General features: G+C 46.0%; 1 protein-coding gene across 1 annotated transcript in view; it reads left to right on the forward strand.

The window, feature by feature from the left end:
- The first annotated feature begins 4,343 nt into the window (after positions 1 to 4,343).
- fto (FTO alpha-ketoglutarate dependent dioxygenase) overlaps positions 4,344 to 15,003 on the forward strand; it is a 103,234-nt gene continuing 92,574 nt past the window's right edge. The window contains exon 1 of the mRNA XM_035520900.1: positions 4,344 to 4,403. Coding sequence (XP_035376793.1) covers positions 4,362 to 4,403 — 42 coding nt within the window. The 5' untranslated portion in view covers positions 4,344 to 4,361. The remainder of the gene's footprint in view (positions 4,404 to 15,003) is intronic.

Here is a 15,003-nt window from a genome sequence, read left to right on the forward strand (position 1 = left end):
GGGACTGGGTCGATTTAATTAAAACTCATATGCAATGTTTTCCCCTCTAAAAAGTATGAGAAGGCACATGAAAGCCAAAAAAAAAACAAAAAACATCTAACACGTGTAAAAGCTCGTGGGAACAGTCAGTGGAATATGCAGGAGGCAGCTTCAGCTCTGTAGTCATGGAAACAGACAACAGACAACAAGTCAAGTACTGCAGTACTTGTAAAATAGTGTAATTCTAGGAAAGACAATTATGGTCACCTAACCTTCTCTTGCTGAATCACAAGGGGATGTGTGTCTCTCTATATAGAAATTTTTATAATGTCTTTCAGCCAGCCATTTTCTTCTCTTTTTTCCCTCGTGAGGTTGAAAACAGGGACCCTTTTGTATGTCAAACCTCACTTTTTAATAGAGCTCCAGTAAAACTACTCCCTGATCATGGTATTAAAATCACAGAGCCAGCACTATGCTTCCCTCCCATACCGTCTGGAAGCGATCCTAGCCGAGGAGGTGCACCACATCTTACAGCAGGCTGCATGCATCTTTCTGTGGTGATCTGTGTATGTGTGTGTGTGTGTGTGTGGGTGTGTGTGTGCGTGTGCGTGTGCGTGTGTGTGCGCGTGTGTGTGTCTGTCTATGATCATTTACAGGGGTGTTATCCACATTAAATGGAGAATGTATTTTGTAAATCAGTATTATGAGCTCTGCAGGTCAACAGGTCACGTCCGAGTGTGGAGACATTCAGATGAGGGTTGTTAACCTTTAAGATCTCAGATTTAGATTAATTTGTCAGATACGATTGTTAGAAGCAATAAATCCGAGAGTTTATATATTATTATGGGTACGGAAAAATAAGCTATTCTACCCAACCCAAAGTTCTTTTAGTAGGTATTTGTGTGTTTTATACATGTAATACTTTGATCAAAACAATCATACATTTTACTAACTGGGACAGACCATCACATAGATATCCAAAATAAAGTGGGTGTAGGTTTTACTTAAGTGATGGTTAATGTTAATTATAACCGTAATCACATCATTACGAGCCACCATTCACATTTCAGCGTATTTTATGGGTATTTAAATATGTAAAATGTAAATATAAAATAAATAGATACCCTAAAAATATACTATTTAGGATATTAACATTTAAAAACTACACGTGTCCTGTGTAACAATGCGATGTGATATTCAGAAATTGGATTTTCGCAAACTTCAATTGACATTCTTCCTTAAAGCAGTATAACTATTTAAGAGCATAACTGCCTTTAATATAACCTAAGGGTCACAATTTTAATTTGTAGTATTACACAGCAATGCAGACATTCTGGGAGACGGACAGACAGAGACAGGCAGACACATGCTGGCCTTCCCTGGCCCACACAGCTACCTGATGTCGTCAGTGAGCTGAGATTGTGTATGAAGACCATGGAGCTGAAATAAAAGTGGCAGGATGGAGCCAGATAGGATGGAAAATCAACCAGGAAGCAAGAGAGTTAAAAAGAAAAGAAAACCCCCTTCTGAAATGGGTGCACGATCGATCTGAGGACTTCCCGAGTGGATGACCTAAATAATGATGGTCAGGTTTCGATATTACTGTTACCGCTAGTGAAGGACTCTTTGATGTTAATTGAAACCACTGGTCAGCAATCTGCTTTAGAGCACTGACAAATAACAGCTTCCTATGGTTTACCATTGAATGTTCAGTCACCAGAGAGACACATTTGTTCCACATGTTTGCTCAATGCAAATAGAAAAAAAAGTGTTTCTAATTGTCTTCAAGGGCATTATGGGTAGAGTGTGGGATCGGCATTTGCTACTCATAACAAAGCCCCGAGTTTCACTAATGCTACCGGACAATGGTCACTTTTTCAAACCCAGATTTTCCACTTCTTTTGAAGAAACCACATCACAATACATACATTAATAAAGCATAGGTGGCCCCGTATAATCGCCCGCATGGGGAGACGCTCATTATTCGTAACAGAGCTTCTCCTTACATGTAGACAAGGTTTTAAGTCATGCGTCAGGCAGCCAGTGCTGGGTTCTGGTTCTAATATGGACCTCCACAATGGTCCTCTTTTGCTCTGCCTGCCAATGTTTCTCTCTGCACTTCTTGCTTTGAGCACGTTTCACCTTTGATTTCTGCCTGCCGTTTTCTTTCATTTTTTTCTTTCTCCCCCTCTCTCTTTCTTTTTTTATACGCTCATTATATCATGTGTGGGTAAACGACAACCTTGTGCGAAGGTCATCCGCTGCTGATGCAATGCACAATAACACAAAACATCCCCCGCGGTGCAAAGTGGCAACAGAAAATTGGCCGGACTAAAGATGTAGAGGGCTGGATGGGCTGGATGGGCTGGATGGGCTGGATGGAGGGTGTAGAGGATGGATTCTTTCCCCCCCCTTTGCTTTTTTTTGTCCCAAGTCTTTTTTTTTCATCCTTTTCAAGGCATGGCGGTTTCATATATGAGCAGCGCTAAGGTCAGTGAACATTAAAGAAGCACCACAGAGACGTGGAACACTTCAGCTGCGTTACTCTGTAGGACGGGAACCGCTCTGCGCTCGTGAAGTCCTGCCCGCATTCTCTGGGACTTACGGACTCCGCGTGATTGACAGCTGTAATATATGAAGGGTAATTTAGAACATAAACATTACATGGTCGTACAATAAGACAACATGTAGGAGAGAAGAAGCACTAACAGATGTGAACTTTGCCATTTTCAAAAAATGTACAACAGAATAACAACTTCCTTTTTATTAGCTTAAAAATGAGCTAAGCTCATTTCCTCTCTCTCTTTCACACACACACTCACACACACACACACACGCACACACACACACACACACACACACACACACACACACGCACACACACACACACACACACACACACGCGCGCACGCGCACACACACACACACACACACACACACACACACACACACACACACACACACACCATATACCCATATGCTTATGTTTTTAATGCATATGGACCCACTTTGGCCTAGGTATATCTCAAACAGATCCTTTCTTCTGAAGCTAAGGAGAGAAGAGGAAATGTAAGTTATAAATAGGAATCAAAAGAACCCTCCCGTTTACTGCAACAGGATGCCAGATACACCGACATCTTTGAAAGTATGAGAGCTTTGAGCTTTTTACAAGACAGGTGAAGGGAACACGTGTGTTAAATCACAGCACCCGCCTGGCCTTGGTCAGCCCTGCCATAAAAGAAAAGAGATTACAAAGAGGTCTAATGAAGACACTGATCAAAGCCTGTAAGGATAATACGTAGCAGGTGTTTTCAAACCTTCAACACCGAAGAGGTTGCAGCTTATGTCTTTCCCAGACACGTCCTTTTGTCGTCAGCTGAAACGAATAAACGGCAGAGGGCTTCTCAACACTCTCCCAGAACGATTACGAGGTATCCACTGACCTTAGGAGAGCTGTGGGACTTTCTGCATGTCTTTGATATAGAAATATTCCTACTTATTCTTTCCCAGCTCAGAACGCGGTCTGTGGAATAGTGATCGGGATACTGGGGTGGGGGCCCTCTCGCTGCCCTAGCCTGAGAAGCACCTGGGCGAAGGCTGAAGTCATCAAGAGTTGAAAAAGACTTGGCATGGTTCAGTTCTGGAATATGTTCAAAGATGCGTTTGTGTTTTATGTGAGTTACAAAGTACCACATCTGATATTTTGAAAGTGATAGCTTGGTGCTGAAATAGCTCGAGCATCACATGATTTTCAGAGGAAGCTTATGATAATCTCAGTCACTTTTATTTGTTGTGTAAACAAAAAAGCAAAAACAAACAAACGGCCCACAAAAGGGGCTTAATACATCCATATAGAGGTCTTCAGATCTAAATGTCAACATTAATTCATTTCTATAGCACAATGTAGTATGATGTAAAAAAAAAAAAAAAAAGAAAAAAAAAAAAAAAAAGAAGCCCATTCTCATTTTTCTAACAATTTTGCTAGATATTATTTCTTTATTACTCAAAAGTTTTAAACAAGATTAAAAAAAACCCCGCTATTTAAGTATAGGAAGGTATTCTTTGTAACGTAAAGCGTCCACATATCACGACTTCCGGCCTGAGTCAAATTACAAGCGTGGCTTTTTCCTGGCGCTTGGCGTCTGGGAAATGTAGTCTGCAGCGCACCACAATGGGCCAACGTTTTAAAATACCTCGCAATTACATGAGAAAGCAACACGGGTCCTGACATTTACCCACCACATGTGACGACGGCCCTCGAAACCGCATGTTTTTTAACACGCGAAAGCGGCACTCGCGACGCCCGAGGAAGTGCGCGCGGACTACATTTCCCGCGCCGGCGCGTGACGAAGTCGAGGCAGTGTAAACAGTACTCCAGGAACATGAAAAGATCGGATGACAGTGAGAGGGAAAAGAGGAGAAAGGTATCGCTTGTGGTTTTCTCTCAGTGCGCCCGAGCGCCACATGCAGTCACGGAATGTCCGCGGAGCGTTTCTGCGTGTCCGGACCGGTAGCGCACGCGCTGCTGCGCTCTGCGCGTGGTTTTGCGCGTGCATCTCCACCGCTGGCGCTCGCCTATTGCTCTCCTTTCTCTTCTGTGCCATGTCTCGCTCGCCTATTGCTCTCCTTTCTCTTCTGTGTCACGTCTTTCTGCGTGTGTCAGACGACTGCGTGTGTCTGTTTCCCAGTTGTGCAGAAGATCATTGTTTTCACCGCAGTGGTGACAATGAATGACAACAGCAGAGAACGCGTTTATCCCACTGACCAGGCGCAGAGAGGCAGACAGCCACAGTGCCAACGGAGTTTGTGTGTTGTGTCTTGGAACAGGAATAATATTCACTGTTATTCAAAAAAGAAAAAAAAATTAAGAAACGCAGGTAACAGAAAAGGCAAAACGCTTCAAAACATCATTAATGGGCCCAGATCATAGACGAACTCAATCAGTAGGCTGAACTGAGATTTCAGTGAGTTCATGGAGACGTTTTCTCAAAATATGGGTTTATGTTGCTTTGCAGGGCATCTGCCTAAGCTATATCACAGGTTAAATGCTGAGGGTCTCAGTACTGAACATTGATACATCCAGATGAAAACAATGCTTTGTCCTTCGCTGGTCCAAGGGGCCAGTTTTCTGGACATTTAGGATAGGGTATGTCTAGGCTACGGCATAGTCCAGGCAATATAAAGGTGAACGAACAGATTGGTTAGTATTAGGTGTTTTGAGTGATGGCAGTTCATTTCAGGGTCACGTTTCCTGCACTGGCTTGGTCAGGAACTTTTTAAATGTTGTGAGACAAATTGAAATCATTACCATAACATGTAAATTTGTTTTGCATTTAAAATCCTACACAGTGTACCACTGAATCCTATTAAAAGCGTGACTCACATTTGTCATTTTGGTAGTGATAGACAAAATGAGAAATCTATTTGCAATCTGTAAAATCAGTCTAAAATATCTTTTGTTTTCTCTTTAGGTAAAAGCTCTGTTTGGAAATGCATTGTTTTTTGTGTTTGGATGGCCGGAGAACAGGTTTTCGCTCAGACTTGTTTTGTTACAGTAGATCAATGCCTCCGTATGTTGCAGAAGCTTAAAACATAAGCTATAGCATTTAGTGGTTTGTTTTTATGATACTCAACCAGGAATTAAGCTTGATCTCAGGTTTTTCGCTACGACCTGTTTCTTTTCAGTAAATTAATGAAGATGGTGTTAGTCACACAGTAATACAGCATTTTTGTGTTCTAACTGAGACATTAAAGCTACACGTTTTCATTTTGTAGGGCTCTAAGGTAAAATTTTAAGTCCTTAATGAAGGATATTTTCTGGCAGCAATCATGGACTATCTAGGGCGCTGCAGAAAGTTAACACAAGACTAACAGGTTGTCACTAGTAGAACTGGACCATGTAGCCATGCAAATCTTAACTAGAATGTAAAGGCAAACTCAACATTTCAATCAAAACACCAGTTTCTCCCATAACCCTTCAATCACCCACGTCTGCAATAATGGTACTGTTAGCACTTTGTCTTCAGTGGATGCAATGCCACGAGCAAATCTAGCAAATATATGCATAGTCCCAGAGTAAACTGCTATGTCAACGTTATAATACTGAAAGGTGATTGGCGGGGTTTGAAGTATTATTTCCACAGTGAAGCGCCTTCACTGGGCTACGCATTTACTGAGTCAGCACGGGTTAATTATGACATATGTTCCTTCATGCCGTGGTCTTTGTAGGCCTGTAATTCAGCTCCAGAGAAGAACTAACACCCCCCCCCCACACACACACACACGCTCCTTCTGTTACACTGCTGTTTTCCTGGTTTGCTTACTGTTAGTTTTCATGTCCCTTTCAGGGAAGGAAGTCTTAGCTGTCAAAACACTGTGGTTGTGATGGTTGGATTGTTGTTGGGGACTCCTGCTACTTTTGTAGATCATTAGGCACCACAGGAGACTGGAGTCTCATTTATTAAAAGGTATTTGAAGTCAAGGCCTGTTGTTGCCGGGCAGATTTATTAATTTATTTTTTGACATCGAATGGGTCACTCAGTTCACACTTGACCACACCCACTAATATTTTAGCAACATGTGTTTACTGTGGGCATTACAAGCCTGGAGCTAGTCCTGGAACAGACGTGGTATTTCTTCAGCAGTTCTGACGTCATTTAAAATATCTGACCCTAGTAGCTAACTGTCATACTCAAATATATAATTAGTGTGAATTATGAAGAGTGACAGCATGGTGAATAGAGAGAACTTTTTTCCATCGCCTTCTTGTGTGAAGTCAGAAGACACGTTACAGTTAAAGCACAGTAGGAAGAAAAAGTCCAGTAAAGTCCACTACACCCTACACCCTCCTTGTCCTGACATTAGACTGATGTTTAACTTTATGTAGCCTAATAGGTTTATTTGTTTATTTGTTTGCAAATTTCCACATATCCCCACCTAAGTGAGCCACCTAAATAAAACACCAATTTATACACACCATAGACCACACAAAATTTACAGGAATTAAGCTCGTATGTAAGATTACGTAGAGTAGCGTTTTCCCCCTAATGCTGTATTCCTCCTGACACGTCTACTCAGGAGTGTGACGTTTTTGTTCTAATCCTAAAGCACTCCGTGGGCCCGGGTATCTCCCATGATGTCTCGTGCAGGCTACGGTAACTGCTCCAAACTGCCTCTCAGCTATTCGTTGTCCTTGTTGCTATCTCTCGGCTCCGGTCTCTGATGGCGCATGTGTTTGGACCGTGTCTGACAGCAGTGAAACTATGTAGGACGTGGTTCCTCCTGTTTATTAAAGAGAGCTCTGAGCACCAGATGAGCCGCTGGCTCACAGAGATCTCATGGCAGCTGGCGTGCACGCGGACAGACAGGCAGGCAGGCAGGCAGACAGACAGAGGCGCACGGGCCCAAAAACCCGAACTCGGTCTTTCTCTTTCTTTCTTCCCCTCTCTCTCCCAATAAGCAAAATAATTAAGAGGTGGGAAACCTGCATGGCAAAATCCATGGAAAACCACAGGTTATTCCAAAACGGAGGCTGGCGATTATGCATTCGGCTCGTTGCAGTGAAAAACTAAAGTACTTTATCATAGTAAGCAATAAGTGGGGACATGTTTGCAGTTATGCTCAGTCATTTGGGGTGCACACAGACGTGTTCTCCCATGTCACAAAACAGGCTGTGAGCTATTCATCTTTTTAAGGCCCCTCCAATGCCTTGTCCTCTGTTCTGCTTTGCAAGGGATTTCCGAGCCATATGTGGTGCACGTGCATGACAAAGCCCGCTCTGATTATTATGCCACACCATGAAACGGCGTGTCACCGGCTAATAGCGCATTAAAGGGTGACTTCATCCCTAAAGAAGTGCCCTTACATGGTCCTCTACCCATAGAAACGCTGTCAGCGTTATTATTTGATCTGAGAACAGTGGACAATCAAAGTTGCTAGTTTGAACTTAAACGAAGCCAGCCGTGCAGGCACAATTAAAGCGTTTTACCATAAATGCCGTTCAGTTTATTGGACATGCTGTTGTGTGTGGAGATACTCGTGGATGTGTTTCCCTCAGACGCTGTGCCTCAGAGAAGCTTGTTCTCCTTTTCACCCCGTCTGTTATCATAAACACACTTTATAACTTCACATTGTAACCCCCATCGAAGGATCCACTGGCTCGGTTAACTGTTTGACCAATTCTTCTGATGTCTGCTTGATATTTTCTTGACAGGATCGTACTCATCCTGTGATGAAATATGCTTTTGACACGCTAAGAGCAGGGTTTATAAAAAAAAGAAAAAAAAAAGAAAAAGGGAGAGAGACAAAGGAGCCCCCCGAATGGACCATAAGTAACAATGTCGGAGGGTTGCCAGATGTTACAAAGCTTTTTCCTCCTTCTTGCCTATCAGTAGAAGTGGCCTTGGCTCATTGGCTTTCTGCACTTGTGTGTTTGCCAGAGCAAGCTATTTAGGCTATTTAATTCCTAAACACTCATTAAAATTGTTTGTGTTCCCCTTGGCAATTCTGTTAAATTAACAACTAGCTGGGTCTACAGACTGATTATGTGACCACACAGCCTGTCTTGGTTAATCGACCCCCCCCCTCGCAAAATGGCTCCCTGTACATTTGTGTAAAGCTAACGATTTATGTGTCCTAACGTGTCTTAGCGGGCTGATCAGCGGCGCGCCCGTCCAGACCTGTGTTTGCTCTCTGTTACCTGACGATGCGCTCGCCTTTATTAATGACTCCGTAATGGCAAAAGAGTGGGCCATCCACATAAAGCACGCGCTCGGGGATATCACGCGAGGCTACGGCTCCGTGTGAGGGAGAGGGAGGGAAGCAGTGCTTTCAGAGTGTGTGTGTGTGTGTGTGTGTGTGTGGGGTTTCAGGGTGGAACGGGGTACGTTAGAAAAATACCGCCCCAGCTGATAATGATACCATTACACTAATGGAGGTGGTAAATGAAGTAGTGGCCTGACACCGCGCTTTATTACCGGGGGGGGGGCACTTCCTGCTGAGTATCGATCAGGCTATCACACCGCCGGTCCATACGGGTGTTACCTGCAGCCCACAGCTGCCGGATCCCTCACTCCGCAGCGCTGATGTGGGGGCTGGCATGGCGGTGAGCTGGGGTGAGGGGGTATCAGTGGGGCTAGGGCTGTTCTGGGATTCCCAGTCCGGATGGTTTTAAGAGGGGAATCAGGGAGGGCTGGGCCTTGTGACCATGGCGATGAAGTCAAAGCAGCAGGGCCCGTTTAATTAAGCCGTAAGCCACTCCCTGGTCTCCTGCCTCTTTATGGCTCTGCTGGACAGAGTTTGGGTTTAAGTAATGAGACAGCCACTGCCTTCGTTAATGACCTTGAGCTGTAAATAAGAACAGACTGAGTGCTATGGTGGGTTGCCAGGTCTTTGTTTGGCTTTTCCGTCACATGCCATTAGACCGATAGGGGTATAAAAAGCCGTGAATGTAACACACCGTGTCCATAGAGGAAGTTCAGCATGGATAAGACCAGGAATTAGAGTTTCCCATGTTAATAACCGTAATGTACCCCATTAAAGCTTCAGTTTTCAAGACCACCACATGCTGTGCCCCGCATGTTGCCGTAGCCATCTCGTGCCTGCGCTCGCGCAAACGATGGGCGAAAACCGGCCCTTTCTTCGCAGCCAGTGACGGAGCGCTCCGGCAGCCATTACAAGCGCCTTAAAGTGTGATTACGGAGGCTGGAGCCGGCCCTGGCGCGGTACGGCTACGCCTCGCTGGCCTCCGACCGGCCACGGTCATCAGTCTCTGCGCTCCTCGCCCCAGCACATGGGCGTGCTAACTTCCGCCGCTAATCAAGCGGTTTACCTTAAGGGGAGCACTCGTTCAGGCCTCTCATTACGAATGCTCCCGTAGCCGTAAAGATGTATATTTATATATCTCCATCTCGCCGCCTGTCGCGGCGGTAACTAGTTATTGATCTGGATGTTTAGTCATTTCTTTCTGCTTGCCCATCAATATTGGGCTAACGCGCGCGCGGTGTGCTTGACCCCGGTCCCTGCCTGTGTCTCATGTCCCATCGGGGTCTAGTGATATACTATTCTGAAAAGCAAATCAATGAGTGAATATGAAGTTTGCGCTGTAATATAGGGGGACCCCGGGGCCTGTGGCCTCGTGCATTGATCCACCACATGGATTTAGGCTGATTTGTCTGTCACGAGGCTTTGCTTTCTATATCATCTGCACACTGTGGGGGATCACACATCCTTCATGCCTTACGCACTGGGTGTTAAAATGCAGCCCCACATCTTTAGATTATTTACGTCGCTTTTAAATTCGAAATGAGCGCGTTTGGAAATCTGGATATTGCTCAAGGAGCTAGCGTAATGACAATGATATTTTATTCGCTTAAGTGCCACATTTATGCGAGCTGTTTGTGAGCAGCAGTGCCGCGTTTGGTGTTGCACTGGAGAGTTCTGCTCGTGCAGGAACAGAGTCCAAGTTTGCTGACAGAAACCTTGCCGAGACAAGTCTCGTAAGTTCCCTTGAGCCCACTGCTACTGTCCTGCAGGATGTTCGGGTGCAGGAAGCATAAGATGCGACCGGTCTTAGGTCTTACGTGAGGAATACTACGGCCTTGTGCATTTGCGTAAACCGTCGCGTGTTTGTCTACCCTGTCCGATGAGAAGCCGTATTTTGGCTGTACCTTTGTTTGCTTCCAGACTAGCTTTTCTTATTACTATAGGCCCTGTACAAAGGACGCCATTTGGGTCGTGTCTGTAGGGAGATCAGTGTTTCCTACCGGACGGAGCAGAGGTCACCTCTCTATGGCCGCTTCAGAGCTGGCGTGTGTAGGAGTATCCCAGCTACATCCACAGATGTTCGCTCCCTGTTTGTAGAGTGATTTTGTGTATGATTTTATAATTATACTGGCACTATATGTCAGTTTATAGGCAACACATTTAAGTCACGACTAATAGCAAACTACAGATCTGTGGATGGTTGTGTGTGTGTGTGTCACTCTTCTTTGGACTGGTGAACTGTGTACTTTAAAAGGGCAAATTCAGACTGCTGCTGGTTGCAGTGATAGCGACATGCTTACAGTGTGAGATTGACCTGCAGACTGGCGGCGCTGTGGATGGTGGTGTGTGTGTGCTGCCTTGTGCTATGTGGTGCACTGTTGTATATAATAATGTGTCCACACTTTACATGTCACGAGCAGGGAGGTTTCAGTCTCGCTAACCCTGTCCATTTAGAGTTCATCTGTCAGTATCGGTCTGATGGGCGCTAATTTATAGTCAATAATCAATACGCTCAGTAACCATAGTAGCATCCCAGAGGACTGTTGAGATCGATCATAGGATTGATCTAGTAATCCCGATCCTGACATCTTCCCCCTGTGTACGTGTGTGTTTATGAATGGGGTCTGTGCATGCTGGACCTGGCTGTCTCTGCATTTTCTTCACTTCCAATCAAATAACCTCACTTTTATAGTGCCCCTTTGTCATGCCTGTGTTTGCCTGTGCTGGCTCTGTCAGAGTGCCAGTACATTTCTTCGCCTCTGCTGTGGCATCTCCTTCACCGTCATTCATTTACCCGTCGTCTGGAATCCCTGTGCTGCAGAAGGGCAGACGTATTTTCACAGGGTTCATATCCACAGACTAGAAGGCGTTGGGTTGGTGCTCTGTGCTTTTTCTTTTCCTTTCTACTTTCCTCTCACCTGCTCAGGCACACAGCGGGGCACAACTCTGCTGTTTATTTGTGAATTTATTTTCCTCTGCCATGGCTCACCTTTTCTTGTAAAAGGGAAACTGCATAACGACGGGCTTTCGCCCGACATCTGCTTCCCATCGCCGGGCCAAAGGCCCCGATTCCCTCCCAGCTACAGGAGGCCGCTTTCACAAGGGCCCATAAACGCCAACTGTTAATTTGTACATCATAAGTTCTTTGGTATAAATGGGGTGTAGTGGGAGTTGGTGTAAGTACCTGGCGTGTGGGCGTGGGTATGTGTGGGTGCTCTGGGTGTGAGCTGTAGCAGTACCCCACTGCTGGACAGAGCAGACACCTGCCAACTTGAGTGGTGTGTAGCTTTGGGCCTGTGCCAGCAGGCGGATGGAAGCGTGCCACCACCCACCTGCACCCAGTGCGGAGAAGGGTCTGCTTTATGCCAAGGGTGGTTTATGGACTTGTTTTATGGAATCTAATGGAGTGACGGGCCTTGTGGATGGAAGCACCTTTTTATTTGAACTAAAGATAATTATGGGCCTTGTAACTTTCATTTTAGTGAGACATCGAAGCTGGTGTGCTGGGTAAATAAGACGTCTACCTCCTGGTCTTCAAAAAAAAGTCTTCAGCTCTTTGTCAGCTCATCAGTCACTTATAAAGCTTCCCATCAGGGAATCAGTGTTGGGGGCTGTGCTGGAGTTGAGCAGTGTTGGGTGTTGAGCAGTGTTGGGGGCTGTGCAGTATTTGGTGTTGAACAGTGTTTGGTGTTGGTGCAGAGAGGGGGTTGGTGTTGAACACTGTTGGGTGTTGGCATTGAGCAGTGATTGTGTAGTGTTGGGGCCTGTGCGGTGTTGGTGTTGGGAGCATGCATTAGGCAGCATTGTTTGGACTACATATTTTAATCAGATGCATTTGAGATGTTGGAGTTGAGTCGTCTTTGGCAGGTTGTCATTTTATTGCTGGCATTACTTTGCCTCATGTAATTCAAGGTTGGGATCACCATGGCTGCAGTTTGATGGACAGTCTGTCAGAAGTTTGGTTTGCGTAGCGGTGCGGTTTCATTTGGAGAACGGAAACAGAGGGAGAGGTAGAGAAGGGGGCACTTGAGTGGCCAGCGGTGCATAACGGTTACCTCTCAGCACCTTCTCCTCTTCACTTAACCTTTAACCCACACACACACACACACACACACACACACACTTGATTCTGGTGCTTGTCATGGTTCCCCTGTCAAATGCAGGCTTCTTTAAGTGTTTACTGAGACACCTCTCTCTCTCTCTCTCTCTCCCTCTCTCTCTCTCTCTTTTACTCTCTGAGTTTATCCAGAGGTACTGTCAACCACTCGATCACACATAAAACACACTACTTCTCTGCTTGTCTGATTCTTTTCCAGAGTCTGTCTGTCTCTCTGGACATATTTTCCTTGGCCATTTGAATAATATCAGCAGGGGCTGCTTTGAGGTCAGGCACTGTCGCTAAGGTGATGAGAAATGGCGTGTGTGTGTGTGTGTGTGTGTGTCCTTGTCTCCTGTTGGCCAGCTGTAAGGGGAGCAATCCCAGAATGCTATGCTGGAACGGGCAGGAGAGTCACGAGCTGTGTTAGGTCATGAAGTGTGTGTGTGTGTGTCTGTGTGTGTGTCTGTGTGCCCGTGTGTGTGTGCGCGCGCGTGTGTGTGTGTGTGTGTGTGTGTGTGTGTGTGTGTGTGTGTGTGTGAGTGTATGTGCGTGTGCGTGTATGTGCGTGTGTGTGTGTATCTGTGTGTGTGTGTGTTTGTGTGCGTGTGTGTGTGTGCGTGCGTGTATGTGCGTGTGTGTGTGTGTTGGCATGTGGATGTGGGAGCTGTTCTCCTTCTTTGTGTCTCTGATATATCTGTGTGCCAGAGACTTATGAGCAGAAGACAGCTTTCAAAATGGCCTCCTTCTGGTTCCTCTGGGATGTGACTGGAGACTGTGAAGCAGCTTAATATTCGCTTGCTGTAATGCCTTTATTGTCTGCTTTTGAGGTGGCTGTGTTTTCCTCATCTTTCCTCTTCTTTTTCTTTCTTTTTTTAACTTCCTGCCGCGCTCCTGCCTCAAGCTCGTTCCATGTCCCAGCTTACGACCAGGAGCTCGCCTCTGGCATCACTGTCATTAGCAGGAAAATGAAACACAAATGTGTGCTGATGTGGTCCGGGTCCGGCTCAAAAGCACCAGTCTCCCGGAAAGGCAGCCGGGTGACAGGCCGCGCCTTTACCTTGCTACCTTAACGGTGACATTTTGACTGGATGTCTATGGGAGGAAATTTCCTGACAGGCCTGTTAGGCAGAATCCAGCGCAGCTAGGGCAGCTTGGCTGCACTCACTGTCCCAGCAGGCTGAGGGGTCTCCGGCACACGGCATCGTACACACACTACCCCCCCCCCCCCAACGCCACGCAGTGTCACAGACACTAAAATCTTCATGTTGGGAGTCACTTCAACTTGTCTGAACTGCTAATTTTAACGCGAGTTGTACGGCTACTGTGATGATTTGGTGGAGATGATGCCCAGACGCACGCACGCACACACACACACACACATACACACACGCACACACGCATACACACGTGAGACTAGGCCCTCTATTCTACACCTCCTTTAATGCTGCTTCTCGAGAGTGTTGTAGACAGGGCAGTGATGTCACACACAGTGATATGAACACGTCTCATTATAATCCTACCATGTTGCTGTCCTGTCGTGTGTATGTGTGTGTGTGTGTGTGCGCGCGCATGTCACGCATGTGACTCCGCAAGTGTGTGTGTGCGTCATGAGTGTGACTCTTCATCCTGGCTGTGTGGGAACACTCTGACAGTGCTATACACCCCCCCCCCCCAGGTGACGGCTCACAGGGCTCTCGCTAATCTAACCCACCCAATGTCGAGCATTCTTATTACACACACACACACACACACACACACACACACACACACACACACACACACACACACACACACACGCACGTCACATCCATGCTGCCTTGGCTGTCTCCGACGTGTCATTCCCTCTGACAGTCCGTCTTAAGCCCGTCCCCGATCTCAGTGTTTAAAAGTGCTTCTGTTGCCTTGCCACAACAATAGGGATTAATACACAGGCTCTTTAAACTGTGTTTTGCTTGTGAGTGTGTGTATGTGTGTGTGAGCGAGTGCGTGTGTGTGTGTGTGTGTGTGTGTGTGTGTGTGTATGTGCACATGAGTGTGTGTGTGTATGTGCACATGAGTGTGTGTGTGTATGTGCACATGAGTGTGTGTGTGTATGTGCACATGAGTGTGTGTGTGTGTGTGTGTATGTGCACATGTGTGTGTGTGTGTGTGTGCACATGAGT

The sequence above is a fragment of the Electrophorus electricus genome, chromosome 21 (assembly GCF_013358815.1).
Source record: "Electrophorus electricus isolate fEleEle1 chromosome 21, fEleEle1.pri, whole genome shotgun sequence".
Taxonomy (NCBI): domain Eukaryota; kingdom Metazoa; phylum Chordata; class Actinopteri; order Gymnotiformes; family Gymnotidae; genus Electrophorus; species Electrophorus electricus.